This window comes from Amblyomma mixtum, chromosome 7, assembly GCF_055824585.1.
Source record: "Amblyomma mixtum isolate Tamu chromosome 7, ASM5582458v1, whole genome shotgun sequence".
NCBI classification, from domain to species: domain Eukaryota; kingdom Metazoa; phylum Arthropoda; class Arachnida; order Ixodida; family Ixodidae; genus Amblyomma; species Amblyomma mixtum.
The window spans coordinates 32,246,928-32,266,714 of record NC_143018.1 but is presented as its reverse complement, the minus strand read 5'-3'; the positions used below and the strand labels follow the sequence as shown (position 1 = coordinate 32,266,714).

The following is a 19,787-nucleotide window of genomic DNA, read 5'->3' as shown; positions in this document are numbered from 1 at the left end:
AACAAACAAGCGCTGAGAACTAGAGATGAACTTAAGTAGAACAGAGAACTGGGCGAGTTGGTGAAGGTTCAACATTATGTACAGCGCGAAAAACCAAGACAGGGGAAGAAACACGCAAACAAACAAGCGCTGAGAACTAGAGATGAACTTAAGTAGAACAGAGAACTGGGCGAGTTGGTGAAGGTTCAACATTATGTACAGCGCGAAAAACCAAGACAGGGGAAGAAACACGCAAACAAACAAGCGCTGAGAACTAGAGATGAACTTAAGTAGAACAGAGAACTGGGCGAGTTGGTGAAGGTTCAACATTATGTACAGCGCGAAAAACCAAGACAGGGGAAGAAACACGCAAACAAACAAGCGCTGAGAACTAGAGATGAACTTAAGTAGAACAGAGAACTGGGCGAGTTGGTGAAGGTTCAACATTATGTACAGCGCGAAAAACCAAGACAGGGGAAGAAACACGCAAACAAACAAGCGCTGAGAACTAGAGATGAACTTAAGTAGAACAGAGAACTGGGCGAGTTGGTGAAGGTTCAACATTATGTACAGCGCGAAAAACCAAGACAGGGGAAGAAACACGCAAACAAACAAGCGCTGAGAACTAGAGATGAACTTAAGTAGAACAGAGAACTGGGCGAGTTGGTGAAGGTTCAACATTATGTACAGCGCGAAAAACCAAGACAGGGGAAGAAACACGCAAACAAACAAGCGCTGAGAACTAGAGATGAACTTAAGTAGAACAGAGAACTGGGCGAGTTGGTGAAGGTTCAACATTATGTACAGCGCGAAAAACCAAGACAGGGGAAGAAACACGCAAACAAACAAGCGCTGAGAACTAGAGATGAACTTAAGTAGAACAGAGAACTGGGCGAGTTGGTGAAGGTTCAACATTATGTACAGCGCGAAAAACCAAGACAGGGGAAGAAACACGCAAACAAACAAGCGCTGAGAACTAGAGATGAACTTAAGTAGAACAGAGAACTGGGCGAGTTGGTGAAGGTTCAACATTATGTACAGCGCGAAAAACCAAGACAGGGGAAGAAACACGCAAACAAACAAGCGCTGAGAACTAGAGATGAACTTAAGTAGAACAGAGAACTGGGCGAGTTGGTGAAGGTTCAACATTATGTACAGCGCGAAAAACCAAGACAGGGGAAGAAACACGCAAACAAACAAGCGCTGAGAACTAGAGATGAACTTAAGTAGAACAGAGAACTGGGCGAGTTGGTGAAGGTTCAACATTATGTACAGCGCGAAAAACCAAGACAGGGGAAGAAACACGCAAACAAACAAGCGCTGAGAACTAGAGATGAACTTAAGTAGAACAGAGAACTGGGCGAGTTGGTGAAGGTTCAACATTATGTACAGCGCGAAAACCCAGACAGGGGAAGAAACACGCAAACAAACAAGCGCTGAGAACTAGAGATGAACTTAAGTAGAACAGAGAACTGGGCGAGTTGGTGAAGGTTCAACATTATGTACAGCGCGAAAAACCAAGACAGGGGAAGAAACACGCAAACAAACAAGCGCTGAGAACTAGAGATGAACTTAAGTAGAACAGAGAACTGGGCGAGTTGGTGAAGGTTCAACATTATGTACAGCGCGAAAAACCAAGACAGGGGAAGAAACACGCAAACAAACAAGCGCTGAGAACTAGAGATGAACTTAAGTAGAACAGAGAACTGGGCGAGTTGGTGAAGGTTCAACATTATGTACAGCGCGAAAAACCAAGACAGGGGAAGAAACACGCAAACAAACAAGCGCTGAGAACTAGAGATGAACTTAAGTAGAACAGAGAACTGGGCGAGTTGGTGAAGGTTCAACATTATGTACAGCGCGAAAAACCAAGACAGGGGAAGAAACACGCAAACAAACAAGCGCTGAGAACTAGAGATGAACTTAAGTAGAACAGAGAACTGGGCGAGTTGGTGAAGGTTCAACATTATGTACAGCGCGAAAAACCAAGACAGGGGAAGAAACACGCAAACAAACAAGCGCTGAGAACTAGAGATGAACTTAAGTAGAACAGAGAACTGGGCGAGTTGGTGAAGGTTCAACATTATGTACAGCGCGAAAAACCAAGACAGGGGAAGAAACACGCAAACAAACAAGCGCTGAGAACTAGAGATGAACTTAAGTAGAACAGAGAACTGGGCGAGTTGGTGAAGGTTCAACATTATGTACAGCGCGAAAAACCAAGACAGGGGAAGAAACACGCAAACAACACGCATCGCCCAGTTCTCTGTTCTACTTAAGTTCATCTCTAGTTCTCAGCGCTTGTTTGTTTGCGTGTTTCTTCCCCTGTCTTGGTTTTTCGCGCTGTACATAATGTTGAGCCCCTTGACCCCTCCCCGGATCATCGTCGCCGGGGGCGTGAAACTGTACACGTCGAGCGTCTTAAGCCCTACTACGACCCGTCAATTCTTTCGTCCCCGTGATCATCGTCGCCGGGGGCGTGAAACTGTACACGTCGAGCGTCTTAAGCCCTACTACGACCCGTCAATTCTTTCGTCCCCGTAAGTCGCCAGGATGGCTTTTTTTCGCCGGGGAGGTAACTGTAATGGGAACGACCGGCAGCCGTTCACGCGGTGGACGAAGAGGAGAACGAAGTGCTGTGCTGGTTTCGGTGTGATTCCGGGGTGTGTGCCTGCCGTGACGCGTCTTTGGTCAACGGCCTCCGACCTGTGCTTCGAAGACGCACCTGTACATTACGAATGACCGTGTTTCCTTTGTATACCAGTCATGCAGAGTGCTATGAGAATTCGGTGGCTTCTTTATGGTGCGATAAGAACGTTGGAATTTGCGAAATATATCTTCTGGCTTCATACTGAAAAAACTGCTGAGTGGTCGCGTTACTGTAAATGCTGACTGATGCAAAATGACGCCGAATGGTCGAATCTTCCCCAGCCTATCAACGTCTTGCACAACATTATTTATTAAATGAAATTTTGGCGAAAATTTCCACGTTTTTTTGTCGCCATTTAGAAAAGCCAGTCATTTACAAAAAAAACATCAATGCATTATTTTGCATGCATCGTTTCATATCTGCTTTGTTACGTATCAATTTAGGTTCAGCTTATTTGAATGGTCCGATTTCCTAATGGATAGGCTTGTTGTGTACTACGTCCTATCATTGTTACAGTGTAGCCGTGCAGTAATATTAGTTGTTGGTTCAAGAAAAAGAACATTAAGAGGTGAAATACACTTCAAATCAATCAGGTTTGTTTAACGATCATGCATTATGCTGGTGGCATGAAATGAAACCGAAAAGAATTTGGCTTGAAGGGCATACGAAACGCACTGCTTGTATATCAGAACAGACACTATGCATACTTTCAATCAGTTACACAAGTAAAATGACCCTACTATAGAGAATTATTTGCAGGGATCGTTTTTATTGATTTCTTTTCAACCTAACCCAGCGAGGCCTGTGTTGTTTTGACATTTGAGCCTGCCATATTTGTGGCTCTGTAATGTTTACAGCGTACTTTTTATTCCTTGGGTCCCAATTTCTTGCTACATATAGCAGATCATGATGATGGCAGTGAATTTTTATAGCGGAAATGCATCTGCTCAGAGAGCACCAAGAGAGCACCAGGGTAGGGGAAGCTTGTGCCCATTGGGACACCGGTGGGGACCCGGCGGCACTGGGGATCGAACCCCGGACCTCCTGCATGCTAGGCGGATGCTCTACCGCTAGACCACCCCAGCGGTCATATAGCAGATCAGTTTGCTAGTATAAATCTTTTAAATTGTGTGGCACTATCTTGAAGAACGTGAACTCGTGGAGTGTGGTGTTTATGTAGCGCCTTAGAACTATTTTTCCTCCCTTATTTGGTGTTTAATTCCCTTCACCCTGTAACACTTTGCTCAGATCTTGAGGGTACCCGAAAGGCAGTTGCAAATAAGTAGTCTCTCAGGCAAGCATTAGATTCCGTTCTTATACTCTACAGAGAAGTTGAAGGACAGAATGAGACAACTTTGATTCAATCCTTGTTGCACGTTTCCTTATTTGTGTAGAACAACTTGAGTCCTTAAAGGAGACAACCCTCGCCAAGGTCATCTGCGAAAACACTGGTGTAAAGACCAAACTTCGGCGAAATGTCTTCAAACTGCCAGATTCGGGGTAAGCTATTATGCGGCTATTCGTAGCTGCATACCTACTAAGGAGATAATAAGGTGCAAACTGAAGGTGAGCTTCAGTCAGTTTTACGAAATGTGCTTCAAATCTAACAAAACTTCTGTTTGGGCTAGATGGTGCATAGCTTATATTGAAATGAAATTTAAGCGCACACGAAAAACGCACAATAGAGGAGGATACACACAGGACAGGCGCTAACTTCATCTGATTTATTCGCAGGTAAGAGAGCGAAAATATATACATATGAGGAGACATGCGCAGTAAAGAAACAGATCGTCATATCACAATGCGTGCTCAAGATATCTGTATTCTGCCTGCAAAAGATTAACTGACGTGTCACTCACACAGCCATGCCCCCTCTTCCTGATGTGAAAGGCTTCTAATAATTCACGTGCCGTCTTATCACCGCCTCTGCCAAGTATCTTTATCTCCTTCAGCCGCGGCTCGCACGCTCTGCAGTTCGCACAATGGTCTGCCAAATGTGTCCCTCCACCCCTTAATGCCCGCAAATGTTCCCCCGCCCGGTCATTGACACACCGCCCAGTCTGGCCTATGTAAGCCCTACCGCAGGTCAAAGGTATCTCGTAAACGACACCGGAACAGCAGTCGACATACTTCTTTGAGTGCTTCTTCCTGCAGCCACTCTTCTTTTCCGCGCACGAAATGCGTGAGCAAAGTTGGGCGAGTTTCTTCGGTGCGGAGAACACCACAGGAATGCCGTGTCGGCTTGCCACTTTCTTCACATGATGGGCAACCTTGTGGATATACGGAACCACTACTGGTTTAAACGAGTTCCTTTCTAGTACGTTCGCTTTGGCGAACATGACCTGCTTGGTTTTCCGAAGCAGGGCCTCGGCCACAGAAACAATGACCGCGCAGGGGAACCAGCCATAAGTAGCCGGTGTACTTGCTTATTATAGCTAAACTGCATAGCATGCGGGCACGACTTCGAGAGAGCAGACCCCAGGCATAGGCCGGCAATAGACCTCTTAACAGTTTTCGAGTGAGCGGAATCAAAAGGTAAAAGCTCTTTCTGTGCCCTCGGAGCGTACTCTCAACATACATGATCAACTCCTGCAACGAACCTTGTAAAGGGAGTTCGTGCGTAAATCTTAATCCCCTCCCGTTCTGCTGAAAGCTCTCGAGGATTCTACCAACTGCTTCGGTGTAAGAAATGTTGTTTAGTTTTTTCAAAACAATAAGAAAATCAGATGAAGTTAGCGCCTGTCCTATGTGTATCCTCCTCTTGTGTGCGTTTTTCGTGTGCGCTTCAATTTCATTTCAATATGTGCTTCAAATCGCATCACGTGATTCGGAGCACAGATAATATCCCAGCTTATCATCGCCTTTGTCTTAATGCTGCATTTACGAACAGTCCACGCTAGCGTTCACAAGCAAGGAGACAGTCTGTGTTGGGACAACTGCGGCTCAATTGAAACTGCATTTCATATTCTCTTCGAATGTCGAGCTTACGCCAACTAACGTGCGCACTATGAACAATGCATGCAGTCCGTCATCCAAGTGCCACTCAGTGTGGACTCTATTTAGGTTCTTTACTCTGCTACTGGCGGCAGCGACGGGCAATGATATACTTATTTGCTCACTTCGCTATTGTGTGTTTTAGATAAACTCTAAATTACCCGAAGACTTGATCACCCCGCTTTACATGCATTGAACTTGACTTCGGTCTCAACCAAAGAAGCAATCATGCAGTGAACTATTGCGTCACAGCCCTCTTCAATAACCGCACTCTTTTCTAACACCCTTCTTCCATATTTACTCTCCTACTCCCTCCCCCACGCAGAGTAGCATGTCAGCGAATATCGACGCTGGTTAAAATCTCTGTTTTTTATTAAAGAGCTCTCTCTCTCTCTCTCCCAGCTTCAGCGGTCCTATTCCGACAGATGTGGACGCAAAAAATAAAAAAGATACCACGAAAAAGCTCCCTTTAGGTTCGTTTCAATACATGCGCCATATATGGCGATGCAAAGAGGAAGGGAAGTCTATGCAACGGCCCCACGTTCAAGTGTGACGCTGTTTTTAGGCGTTTGTTGTCGCTCTCGTGTAAGATTCATACACCACAGGACGATTTCCGGTCTCCACCAAATTTATCGTGGTGTGGTGAAATCCAGAGTAAGCACCGCTGAACTGATTGTGGCTAAGGAAGTTTAACTGTTGAGTTTGATATATGTATTGAGGTTATTAATAGCAGGGCATGATGCTAGCCGTTGAGCTCATTTCAATAAAGAGTCCCTTCGTTTTGCTTTCTACAAAATCTCACAATGGCGACGGAGTACCAGAAAGCTTTTGATAAAGTTCCTGCGTGATGGCATTAACAGTTTCAGTATTGCACATAAACATCGCGCACTGTGTACGTGAACATGAATGGACGTGTGTTTAAGTGTGATGGCCGAAGAGCGCAGCAACTTGACGACGAGAGACGTCTGCAAACAGCTTAATGAAAACAACTTAAAACAATTTCCAGGAAGCAGGCTGTTTCCTGAAGTAAATGTAGCTGCAACTTTTCATCCTGTATTGAACTGATCTTTATTAAGTATTTAACGCAGGAGCTACCGGTGGATTGTGTAAACAAGTGAGACCAGCGGCAAAATATAGAACAAGTGGCGAGCACGTTTTCGTTGTGGTTCTCCAAAAGCATGTGTGTCTTTAATCACTATAGCCGCATTCTTACGCCTTCCAACATAAATTATTTATTTTCTATTCACAGGGAGAAGGAAGTGAATTGCGAAGACCTTCCAGACATTCGACTGGAGCTTTGGGCAGTCAGCAGTGCTTCCAGTGAAGATGACAATGAGCTCACTGAAGATGACAATGAGCTTAATGAAGATGACAATGAGCGTTAGCTGTTAACACGAATACATTGTTTTATTCAGGAATTAGGACCTATTAGCATATATCTGCACATTAGAATACAGGTCTGTAGACTTCTGTTCATATCGTAATCGCTTTTTCCGCATAATACTATCTTACTATTAAAACACACGTCATGTGCAGCGATGCTCACTTTGGTGTGTGCGTATTAAAAAATAAATATTGCCAAGCTTGGCTTTCGGCACCTTCTCACGGTCCTGGCTCGCTGTCTCAGTCCGGCCAATGCCATCTGCAGTTGCAAGCCAACTCTGTTTGGATTTTCGGTATCAGCCGAAATAAGCTCAGCGGAGCCATTCGCCGCCTTCAAGCAGGGAGGCTGACGAAGACAATCGAAAGCGAAACGGCTATTTAGGAAACCTGAGGCCGAAACCAAACCTTGGCCGAAGAGACTGACCAAGGCTGTCGACTACGTAATTTTAAACATACAGGAAAATATTAAAGATGGCAAACTCGAATTCTTGAGAGCGGTGTCCTTCCATGGGAACAATTTCGCTCTTGCCCAAATTAATCATGGTACACAATGCTAATTTGGTAATCACTCGCCTAGCTAGAGTACGGCGGCAAAATTTATGTAGCGAGAGCTACACTACGCTACCCATTCGGGCATTTCGCCGTGAGCCTGGGAGGCCGATAGAGCGAATGCGCGAAGCCAGAGAGGAGGAGCAGGTGCGCGGCGCATGACGTCAAGGGTCGGCCGCATGTGGTGTCGTGTGGATAAACTGCGTATGTGCGGCTGCGTGTATAAAAGCTGATGTGATGTGTGAGGCGCTCTGTCCTCGCTTTGGCGAGAGAGAGAGAGAGAACCAACTTTATTGCCATAGATTGGCGGGATTTAGGGCGGGTGGGCTTGGTGTGGTCCCGCGCGGCTTCGGCCGCTTATCTGTTTTTTGAGCAGCGTCCGCTTCGGTGGACGCAGTTGTTGCTGCGACGCGCATCTTTTCTTTCCTTTTTCTCTTTCCTCTGACCTTTTAACTCTCCTCTATCTGCACGTGGCAGCGGTGGTGGCTTGGATCGAGCCAGTAGGCAGGCCCGTGCAATTTCTTTTTCATCCTTCTCTCGTCACAACAACAACACGACTCGATGTAGAGCTAGGGAGGTGGTGATGAAGAGCGGCTACGGCCGCTGATCTGTTTTTTCAGCCAGCGTCCGCTTCGGCGGACGCGATTGTTGCTGCGGCGCGCGTCTTTTCTTTTCTTTTTCTCTTTCGTCTGATCTTTTAGCTCTCCTCTATCTGCACGTGGCAGCGGTGGTGGATCGGCTGGAGGCAGTTGGCAGGCCCGTGCACCTTTCTTTTTCATTCTTCTCTCAGTCGCATTAACAACAATGACTCGATGTATTACAATCGCTTCGTATTCGTGACGAAAAGGAGACTACAGCCGCCGCTATGCGGCGGTATCGTTAGGAGGAGATCAATTCTTCGGGCCCAGAAGTTATCGCCTGGCACTTGGCCGCTCTGCAAAGAAAGAATGAACATCAGAAGGCTTAACGAGCTGCGAAGACGCCTCAGCAAAGAGAAGAATGCCTTGCCAAGCGGAGACGCCGAGGTAGCTCCCGCTACGTAAATCCTGACATAGCTAAGCTAAGCCACTGCCAATTTTTAGAGCGCAGCTCTTTGGCCCCCGTTTCTGCGTTTCGCGACGTCGCCGTTGCCGTTGCTGTCGCCGTCGCCGTTACCGCCGCCGCTGTCGAAGACGTGCAAAAAGATGCGAAACAAAAAATAAATTTGTACAGCAAATATATGACTTCCGCAGAGTACGCACATTTATTCGGGTCGATTCAAATACTTTAGTCTTTCTAAAATTTGGCATACTTAAAAATTTGTTTTCTGGGAAAGCAAATGACGCAGTATCTGTCACATATCTCGGTGGACATCTGAATCGCGCCGTAAGGGAAGGGAGGAAGGAGGGAGCGAGAGAGGAAGGGAAGAAAAAGGTGCCGTAGTGGAGGTCTCCGGAATATTTTCGGCCACCTGGGGATCTTTAACGTATGCTGACATCGCACAGCACAAGGGGACCTTTTGCGTTTCGCCTCCATCGAAACGCTGCTGCCGCGGTCGGGTTCGAATCCGGGTACTCCGGCTCAGTAGGCGCGCGCTCTAACCACTGAGCCACCACGACGGGTTGGCATACTTCGATCCAGCCGCGGCCGTGATCGAACCCACGGCTGCTGACCCGAAAGGCGTGGGTTCGATTCCGGCCGCGGCGGCCGAATTTCGATGGAGGCGATATTCTAGAGGCCCGTGTACTGTGCAATATCAGTGAACGTTAAAGAACACCAGGTGGTCGATATTTCCAGAGCCCTTCACTACGACGTCCCTCATAGCCTGAGTCGCTTTGGCACCTTAAACCACAATAGACCAATAGACCGATCATTTTTCCTAATTACACAGATTAATTTCTTAATTGTTTTTAGAAATGGACGGTGTGAGATGATTCATCACGGCATATAAAACCATTAATTTAATACTGATTATCATTAAACTTTTACTCATTCATACATCTGCTTATACAGCCTGCTTATTTCGTGCTTTTTCTTATAACTTGCTTGCTGTGTCCAGAGCATTTTGTTTCTTTTCTTAAGCTCTGCACCATAGGTTTCAGAATTTATTTATTTCCAAATACTGCAGGCAGCCGCGCTGCCCAAGCAGGAGCTTGTGTACGCGTGTGCTTTCTTATCTCTTTTGTTCAAATTGTTTGTTGGAATTTTGTTCAACCCCTGTACCCACCCCCTCTGTAACGCCTCATAGGCCTTCAGGGTAAATAAATGAATAAATAAATAAAAAATAAATCTGGAGTGACGTCATCGTGTGGACACATCTTGCGGACACGTTTTGCGGATAAGTTCTGCGGACACAACTGAGTTACATACTAGGTGGAGTCTAGTCCGGGGCCCCATTGGTAGAGCCAGTGATTCAGGGTTTTCCCTCACTCTCACCAAGCAATCAGGCTTACACGCCACAAACATGTACATCAATCAATGGTTAAGGCGCTCGTCTACCGATCCGAAGTACCCGGGTTCGAACCCGACCGCGGCGGTTGCGTTTCGATGGAGGCGGAACGTAGAAGGCGCCCGTGTGCTGTGCGATGTCAGTGCACGTTAAAGATCCCCAGGTGGTCGAAATTATTGCGGACTCCTCTGCTCTGCTTCGCAGCGCTAAATTTTCGACCCCCAACAAAGGCACACCTCAAGGGTCCGTCATCTCGCCACTACTTTTCAACGTGGCCATGATCGGCCTCGCGAGACAACTCGAGAAGATCGAAGGCATACAGCACGGAATATACGCTCACGACGTCACGGTCTGGGTTACCACTGGGCCGCTCGGCCAGAAAGAAGAACGACTGCAAGCAGCGGCTACCTGCGTGGAAGAATATGTCAGTGCAGGAGGCCTCGCCTGCTCCACCGAAAAATCAGAACTCCTGCGAGTCCACAAAGGGAAACACAAGGAAGGGTCCCTCAATGTCTCCCTCGAAGGACAGCTAATTCCCGAACGAGACAAGATACGAGTCTTGGGAATGTGGCTGCAGAGCAACCAGCGATGCGGCCATACGCTCGGCCTTCTCAAGCAATCGACCACTCAGGTCGCCAGAATGATCACGCGCGTGTCACAGAAGCGGAGCGGCATGCGAGAGGGGGATACCCTGCGCCTGGTTCAGAGCCTGGTGGTCAGTCGCGTGGGTTACGCCCTCCCGTACTTCAACCTCAACAAAGGAGAAGTGGATAGTGCAGATACCATAGTCCGCAAAGCTTACAAGACAGCCCTGCATCTACCAACGAACACCTCCAACGAAAAACTACTGGCTCTTGGAATTCACAACACCTTCGAAGAGATCAAAGAAGCCCAACTGGTCACGCAGTTAGCTAGGCTCCAGCAGACTCCTACGGGGCGCTCGCTCCTTAGGCGACTGGGGCTAGGCCGAACTGCGGAATTCGAGAATCGTTCTACGAGGATACCGGACGCAATTCATCAGACGCTAAAGGTTCGCTTTCTTCCCCGGAACATGGACCCCAACTTGCATGAGGCTTGTAGGGCAGCCCGGGCGAGGTATGTACAACAAAATCTAGCTACAAAATCCACAACGGTATACACGGACGCGGCTCCGTATACAGGAAGCTCACATAATAGCACAGTGGCGGTAGTTATTGATTCGAACTTAAAGGAATTAACTAGCGCCTCAGTGAGGGATTGCACGGTAACCGAAGGGGAGGAGCTGGCCGTAGCTCTAGCAGCGGTAGCCGGTTATCGAAGCAACATATCCCTTACCATCCTTACAGATTCGAGAGAAGCGTGCCGTAACTACATGAACGGCCGCATAGGTCGCGCCGCGCTCCGGCTCCTCCAGAGCGCGACCTCACCAAAAGTCACACATAGCATTTACTGGGTGCCAGGACACACCGTCATAGCGGGGAACGAACGCGCCGACGAGGTAGCTCGAGGGTATACGAGCCGAGCTTCCTCCCAATCGGACGATCTACCCGACCGAGTCGGCCCTACGTACTCAGACATTCTCAACTACTATAAGGGGGTACGGATCCGCTATCCGCAGCCTCATCCTGATCTAAATCAACTAGAGGCAGTGTATTGGCGAAGATTGCAGACAGGAACATTCCCAAACCTGCATATCCTTAGCAAGATTTACCCGACGCAATATCGGGACACTTGCCCGCGGTGTGGCAGCAAACCATCGTTGTACCACATCACGTGGGAATGCAGTAAGAATGACAACTTTCGCAAAGACCCGAGTGCAGAACAGTGGGAGAGCCGGCTCTCCAGCGGCGATCTGGGTTGCCAACAAGGTCTGATCCAGCACGCCCAACGAGCAGCGAAGCTCAGCGGAGCCCTGGAATAGGGGCACCGACCCTGTGAGAAGAAGGAAGATGGACCTCTTCTTTCTCGTCTGCTGTGGTGGCCCTTCAGGAGCCAGGAAATGGCGCCACCCTTGCCAGTTACACGGTGTACCAGCAGGATGCGCAGAGCTGCCTCTGCGTACATAAAAATTACACGGCCTCCCAGGTTGACCTGGATCATAGCGCTAATTTCTCCTATGTAATGGTGACGACCCTTCCGCTACGCAAACAGGACCCCCCATTGCACATACTCAACATTTACTGTCCCCCAAAGCTACCAAATGTTACATTCGCAGATGTCTTCAGCCGAGCTTTGAAGGTCGCGAATCGGGATCCCCTCATAATCGTTGGGGACTTTAATGCTCCCAGCACTTTATGGGGGTACACACGTTAAGAGAAACGCGGACGCAAGTTGGCGGAGCTTGTTTCCACACTGGGCCTTACTCTTCACACGGATCCCGCGCAACCCACTCGTATAGGTAACTCCGTTACACGCGATACGTGTCCGGACCTCACCTTTACGAAACATATTCGCTATGCAGATTGGAGGAACACCGAGGAATCCCTCGGTAGCGACCACTGCATAATTACCACTACAATCCATACCAAGCCACTCACAAGACCACAGGCCAATGCAAAACTACCCGACTGGACCAAATTTATGAGCAGCTACACCAATCCTCAATCGATAATGAACCAAGAATACTCAACGTGGTCCCAACACCTAGTATCCCACTTGAAATCAGTCGAGCAAAATGTTCAACTCTCAGAGGCGAGCCCGGCGGTGGATAACCACCTCCTCCACCTCTGGGAGGCACGACACAGCCTAGTCCGCCGCTGGCGTCGTCAAAAACACAATCGGAAACTCAAAATTCGCATCGCGGATATCACCCAACAGGCGGCACAATACGCGGCCCAACTCGCCGACTCCAATTGGGTGCACCGATGCAACACTGCAGCTCGGCAAATGTCGAGTCGGAGTACGTGGCGCCTCTTCCGCGCCCTTATTGATCCGGCAAAAACCCGTACTGAGACACAAAAACAGCTTCAAAGGGCTATACACAACTTCACTGGAGACACGGCCAAACTGGCCGATGCGCTCCGCGACAAATATTTGAGTATACACCAGGATCCCCGTGGTCAGGCGTACTCGTATGCTGGTTCCGAGAACGCGGATTTGGATCAACCGTTCTAGCTCCATGACCTAAAAGCGGCCCTGGCTAAAATGAAGCGAGGTACAGCACCAGGCGGGGACAAGGTGACGGTAAAGCTTCTTGCCAACCTCCCAGATCCCGCCTACGAAACTCTCCTCGATTACTTCAACACTATCTGGATTGGAAGCACACCACTCCCCATAGATTGGAAAACGGCACTAGTAACTTTCATTCCCAAGCCAGGTAAAGCCATTAACACCGACAGCCTCCGGCCCATCTCCCTCACTTCGTGTGTGGGGAAGCTGATGGAGACTATGGTCCGCGACAGATTGTCGGCTTTCCTGGAACAGCAAAACATTTTCGCAGACACCATGTACGGTTTCCGCCCACACCGGTCCGCACAAGATGTCCTGTTGCAACTTCACAAGGAGATTCTCGACCCCGTCGAGCACCCCAGCAATGATAAAGTAGTCGTCGCACTTGACCTGCGGGGGGCTTTCGACAATGTGACCCACGAGATCATCCTATCCCACTTGTCGCAAACAGACTGTGGACGCAATACTTTCAATTATATTAAACAATTCCTTACAGATCGCCAATCCTATACGGCTGCAAGACACAGAATATGGCCCATATCAACTTTGCACACGAGGGACCCCACAGGGAACGGTCCTCTCGCCATTACTATTTAATCTGGCCATGATGAAGCTCTCTACCCAGCTGGCAGAGGTCGCCGGTGTGCAGCACGCTCTGTATGCGGACGACATCATCCTCTGGGCAACACAACAATCGGTTGGAGACATCGAGACCAACCTGCAACAAGCGGCAGCTATTGTGGACGAATACGCTCGTCGCTGTGGTCTTGAATGCTCCCCGAGCAAATCGGAATTTGTGCACATACGCCCCAACTCAAAGTGCACAACCAAAATTGCCCTTTCCCTACTTAGCGGACCGATACCTGAACACGAGGAGATCCGGGTACTGGGGCATTTCATTCATCATAGGCGCAAGATAGACACTACCCTAAACAAGCTACGTAAGGTGGGGGACCAGGTGGGTCGGATGCTTCGCCGGGTGTCCAATAAAAGGGGGGGGGGGGGGGGACTACGATGCAAAGATGCCCTGCGGCTGGCCAATGCATTCGTGACCAGCCGGATTTTATATTCGGCTCCCTACCTCCACCTACGCAAATGCGATGAGAATGCCTTAGAAGTAGTTCTCCGCAAGATTTATAAGAGAGCGCTCGACCTCCCCATAACGACGTCCAACAAGCGTCTCCTCGGTCTGGGGATGACCAACACCTTTGGGGAGTTACGACAAGCTCATCTTAACAATCAATACTTGCGCCTAAGCAAAACACCTGCGGGGAGCCGCCTTCTGACCCGCTTACACATATCCTACGCAACACATACAGAAGAACGGGTCCGCATCCCTGAAGCCTGGCGCTTTGCACTCCAGGTGCGACCCCTTCCGAAGAACATGACTGCAGACACCCATGATGGTCGCCGTCTCGCGCGGGCGGAGGCTATTTCTCAACAATATGGCCATAAGCCAGGTGTCTTCTATGTGGATGCGGCCGGCCCACACCATGGGGGTTGGTACACGGCGGCCGTCATCCACCAAAACACTACAGTTCAGGGCCTTACTTTCCGTGCCCCAAACATTACATTTGCGGAAGAGATCGCCATTGCACTGGCCGCCGCAGATCCAGAGTCCCGAGTCATTATTACGGACTCCAGGGGCGCCTGCCGCAATATTGAGCAAGGGTATATTCCAGACCGTGCTTTCAAAATTCTCCACGCATGCGAATACAGAGGGTTTCCGACCCATCGTACCATCGTGTGGGCTCCGGCTCATGCGGGTCTTGAGGGGAACGAGGCAGCCGACGCTGCCGCCCACGCGCTTACTCACCGGGCGTCGCCTCATCCGCAGCCTGATCCGGAATTCAATTTCAATCCGGCCATCACCTTTAAAGATATCACCTCTCTTTATCAAAATTTTCATGGTCTCTATCCCCCTCCCTGTAAAGGCCTCACCAGGGTGAAGGAGCGCTGGCTTCTCCGCCTCTATACCAATACTGTACTGTGCCCGGCAGTACTTAAGCACTTCAATTCATCTTTCTCGGGCGCGTGCCCACACTGTGAGGAGGAGTTTTCGGACACCTACCACATGGTGTAGGCATGCCCTTCCAATCCTGCCTACCCACCCCACCTCCACCCCACTCGAGAGGACTGGGAAGCTGCCCTGCGCGGCTGCTCCGAACTCCATGCCCAACAGGCATTGGTAGCTAGAGCCCGGGCCGCTGCGGAAGCTACAGGGATCCCGGACTAGGGATCCCTCCTAGTGTTTGTAAGGGGCGGGCCCTTCCGGCTCGCCCCATCGACCTTTCACTGTAAATAGAAATAAAAGTTTTCCTCCTCCTCCTCGTCTGCTACTAGCACCTTTCTAGAGCAATAAAAGTCTTTCCTACCTACCTACCTCTGCTAGGGCATCTCTTTCTCTTTTTATTATTTCACCCCCACCTTCCTCCCTTCCCTTAAGGCACGCGGTTCAGGTGTCCACCGGGATATGTGAGACAGATACCGCGCCATTTCCTGTCCTCAAAAATCAATGTACCAAAATAACTGTGCTAAGACGGACATGCTCTTGGCGCAGCTGACATGCGTGACATAAAACATCACAAAAAAAAAAATGCAACCACAGCCGGCTTCAGTCCCTGCTGGAGCCAGCGGTTCAGGCCTGGCCGCTGTCATCCCCGACACATGTACACCATTTCATTTTTTTCTTTCTCCCTTACGTACATAGCGAGAGAGCGCACAGATGTTGCGATGAGGTGTTATGCAATGAATAAACCAAAAAATATATGTTATTCAGCTGGTACAGAAGATGCATCAGCGTACAGTTCACCATCTTCGTAGAGCCATGATGCCCGCAGGGTCGATGACGGTTAAGGCGAGTTAACAGCTGTCGATGCTGTAAAGCGCGCTGCAACCACGACCACCAACAACCCGAATGCCATCTGCGGGCGTGTTTTTTTGTTATCTCCATCATTTCTCCTTGTCAGCCCGCGAAGCGAGGCAGCGGCTGATATAAGCGGGCAGGCCGAACTGACGTCCAGAGAGCACAGCCAGCGCAACTCAAGCGGGATTCATGCGGCAAAGGTAAGCTTTCCGAGTGGAGCACTGCCTGAGAAAAAAAAGTGTCCAAGACGGTGCGAGCGATTTTTGAACCAAATTGCCGCTTATCCGACCGGTGGTACAAGGCCACAGCTTGTATGTTGCACTGAAAACTCTGGCAAATATCCTTAGAGGTAACATGGTACTGGTGGTGGTGGAAACATTTATTGCCAAGCAATGCAGAGGGGGCAAACCCTGCCCCCCCCTCCCTCCCCCCTTACGTGGCATGAGGCAACCCTTAGGGGGCTGCCCTTAAAGGGCAAAGGACAGCCCTTGGAGGGCTCTGGGCCTATCGGTAAATTGATTCCCTTTAGACACAAGCCCACAACTGGAAAACAGCCTGAAAAAGCGGACAGTGCGTGGAGTTTACTTCGAACCAAATAGGTTTCAAAGGGAACCATGATCTCTATTCATCTTACCATAAACGGCTGCATTCACTGTTAATAAGTTAAAAATAAGCGGCTGATATATGTCGGGTTCGATCGACATTTCTTGAAGACAGATTAGCCTAGTGGACTGCATGTTAAATCATAGCTGTAATCAATGCTGGACTACGTGTAATTCGCATAGTAAAATGTTCCTTTGGGTTCGTCCGGGAATGATTGTAAACACAGTCCGAATGAATGTTCTCTTTTAGGGTGGACAGCACTGTATATTCGTGCTACCATCACCTCCCCGGCATTAGCGGTTTTTTTTTGTCTTCATAGCATATGTACGTATGCAAGAAAAAATACTGAAAAGTGCAAGAAAAGATGCACTTTGCTTTGCTCGGATAGAAGCCGCAAAAAACCAAAATCGAGGCATTTTTTAGGTAAGCGTACGGGCTAAGATTTGGCGAATCGACCAAATCTAGGGGTTTGGGCCGGGAGATGTACACTTCGCTTTTAAATAGGCCAGCATGATAGCGTTGTACCTAAAACGAAGGCAGTTTTTGCTTTGTGTTCATATCACCCTGAAACATCTCAGAGAGGAACGAAAGTTCAGTGCGGGCTCTCCTCTAATACTGTTCTGTTCTTTCTAAAGATGGAGTCTTTTTATCTGCCAAGTACTGATAAAGTAACCTTGCAACTCCTATGAGGCGATTCTCGTTCATCCTTTGTGTGAACTCCGACGAGCAAAGACACGGAAGGCTGTTATATTATGGCTTTTATGTTAGTGACTGTCACTGTTTCTTAGCTGATATTATGTGCGAGACTACAAGGACGAGCTCGTAGCTGTAACAGACGATCATACAAAAAGTGGCCGTGAAGCCACTGATGTGTCACAGCCCCAGTAAAAAAACTAAAAGTCCAAGAGGTTTTTCTCTAAGCCGTGTAGTCGAATTGTTGCAACATTCATGCAAGTCCTAACTTCCAGAGGGCAGGGGACGAGAGTTTGTCACCTTCAAGAGATCTGGAACGCTGGTGATACATATCGAGTCACACAACATGGCTAAGAAGCGAGATTCTTGGGCTCTAAACTTTCGAAAAAGGCTGTACAGCGCCATCAAACTGGTAAATCGGGCTAGCTTTTTGTTGGAGCACTTAAATATATCGCGGACAAAAGAAAAAGACACAAAGGCGGGCTCTAATTTAAATTGATTTATTCAACGAAACACAGAAGTTTTTTTGGCATGTCCCACAAGGTATACTAGGATTGCAGCATGAACAAGCCAAATGAACACAGTGAAAGGTTGCGACAAAAATCACAAAAACTAAGGCGTACAAAGGAAAGCCAGCTTTTTCTTTGGTAGTAAAATTAATGGTGAACTTACGCATTTCCTAGGGTTGCTGTTCTTTCTCCTTCATTGATTTATGGCCTCAATTGAGCACGGCTTCTTTAAGTGATATTTCACTAGGTGGAACGCACCTGCAATATTTTATGAGGTGGTTCTCCCCGCACCTCCTCCTAAAAAAAAAACGGTTCCGGTTTCCCATGTTGTGCTCGCATTGACGGTCGTTTATACGACCGGTCTTGATAGCCACAAGATAGCGGAAAGTAGTAGACCACGCAATATGTGCACTTGACGTATGTTGTTTAGCGTCTCTTTCCCCATTTCCGGTTGGAAAAGCGAAGATGCCTTAAAAGCATGGAACAACAAACGTCGAGTACGCAGACGGCGTGGTCTATTACCCTCCGCTATCTGGTGGCAAGAAGTAAATAGGGCAGAGCGGTCACCGTAACACCGTCTGCTCGAGCACAAGAACATGGGAAACCGGAACCAAGGTTCTTTTTTTGCGATTCACTTCAGAAAGTGCGTTCCGCTTTTAAATCACTGCCATACAATTGCAAGAGGTCGTGATCAAAGAAAGCGCAGGAAATGATTGAAGCAGAAGTATTTCAGTACTAGGATTTAACTATGTCAGTTAGCCCTCGATGCCATTATCAAGGAAAAAGCTGGTTTTCCTTCTTATGTCGTAGTTTTTTTAGGGGTTTTGGAGCATTCGTTCAAAGTGCTTTTTTGACTTGTTAATGCTGTTATGTTGTCATACTGCCATCATGGAGGACGTGCCGAAAAAAGAAAACGCGTAGATTTCATTGAATAAATAAGTTGGAAGTAGCACTCGTTCACGTGTGGTGGTTTTCCTGTGACCTTGTCAATTTTTAGCGCTTCCAAAATATCGTCCGAGCACCCACTGGCCCGATCTACTATCCTTACGGCGATGTAAGGCCTCCCGTTAAAAATTTAGAGCACAAATGGTCCGATATTTAGCCATGCTGTGGGGACCGATATGAATGGCCAGCTTTCTAAACCTTTTGTAGGTGACAGGAATCCTCGTCCTGAGCCTTCCGAAAGTTAGGACTTGCATGGATGTAGTAAGCTTGCGACTACACGAGTTAGAGGCAAACTCATCTCTTTAGCTTTTATAAGTGACTTCACATCCACACTGCGTATGATCGTCTTCCATAGTTACGTTCCTGTCCTTGTAGATGCACATAATATGAGCTATAGAAACTGTGGTATTCACTAAAAAATATTTGTCATTATATAACAGCTGTTCTTATATTCCGCAAAAAATTTAAAGATATAGTTATTTTGGACCATTTTTTTCATGTAAAATTCTCTTTTTTATCAAAGGGACACACTCTACTGGCACTGAGATATTCAGAATGATATGCAGCGCAATCGACGAATGCCCGGCTATTAGCTGCTTTGTTATCTGTTCTTTCAGTAGAAAGAAGGGTTCAGAGAAATGCAACTAAAATTGATAGCTTAATTACGTTCAGTGGCGTCATTTTTAATCAACGCGTTAGGCTTAGCTGTCCGAATGCACTTTTTTTTGTTGCTAAAAAAATCAATGCTTCGATTTCGCAAACCATGTGCTCTGTAATATCCAATTTGAAAAATTAATTTTTTTTAAACATTCTTCATTACTTTCAGTGGTTAATACAGCATATGGGCATCCTGATGTGCCGTGACAGATACTGAACGCAGTCATTTTCTGATGGTTCTATCATAGCTGCAAAACTGCTTCTAGGCTCAGGGAGGAAGGGCATCTAATCAGAGGAAAAACTACGTGATTGGAATATGACTGCAGGTCTGGCCTAGTCTTCACACTGCTGCTCTATGCCGTTTGTACAATAAGCAACAACAAT

The 19,787-nt window shown here is 47.9% G+C and overlaps 2 protein-coding genes across 2 annotated transcripts in view; both read left to right on the top strand.

Annotated features, from left to right (window-relative positions):
- LOC149335570 (immunomodulatory peroxidase-like) overlaps positions 1–7,112 on the top strand; it is a 51,081-nt gene extending 43,969 nt beyond the window's left edge. Inside the window, exons 14-15 of the mRNA XM_089553972.1 lie at positions 4,024–4,129; positions 6,873–7,112. Of these exons, the coding sequence (XP_089410098.1) occupies positions 4,024–4,129; positions 6,873–7,008 (242 nt within the window). The 3' untranslated portion in view covers positions 7,009–7,112. The remainder of the gene's footprint in view (positions 1–4,023; positions 4,130–6,872) is intronic.
- A 9,073-nt stretch (positions 7,113–16,185) lies between these two features.
- LOC149335569 (immunomodulatory peroxidase-like) overlaps positions 16,186–19,787 on the top strand; it is a 46,126-nt gene continuing 42,524 nt past the window's right edge. Inside the window, exon 1 of the mRNA XM_089553833.1 lies at positions 16,186–16,196. Within this exon, the coding sequence (XP_089409959.1) occupies positions 16,186–16,196 (11 nt within the window). The remainder of the gene's footprint in view (positions 16,197–19,787) is intronic.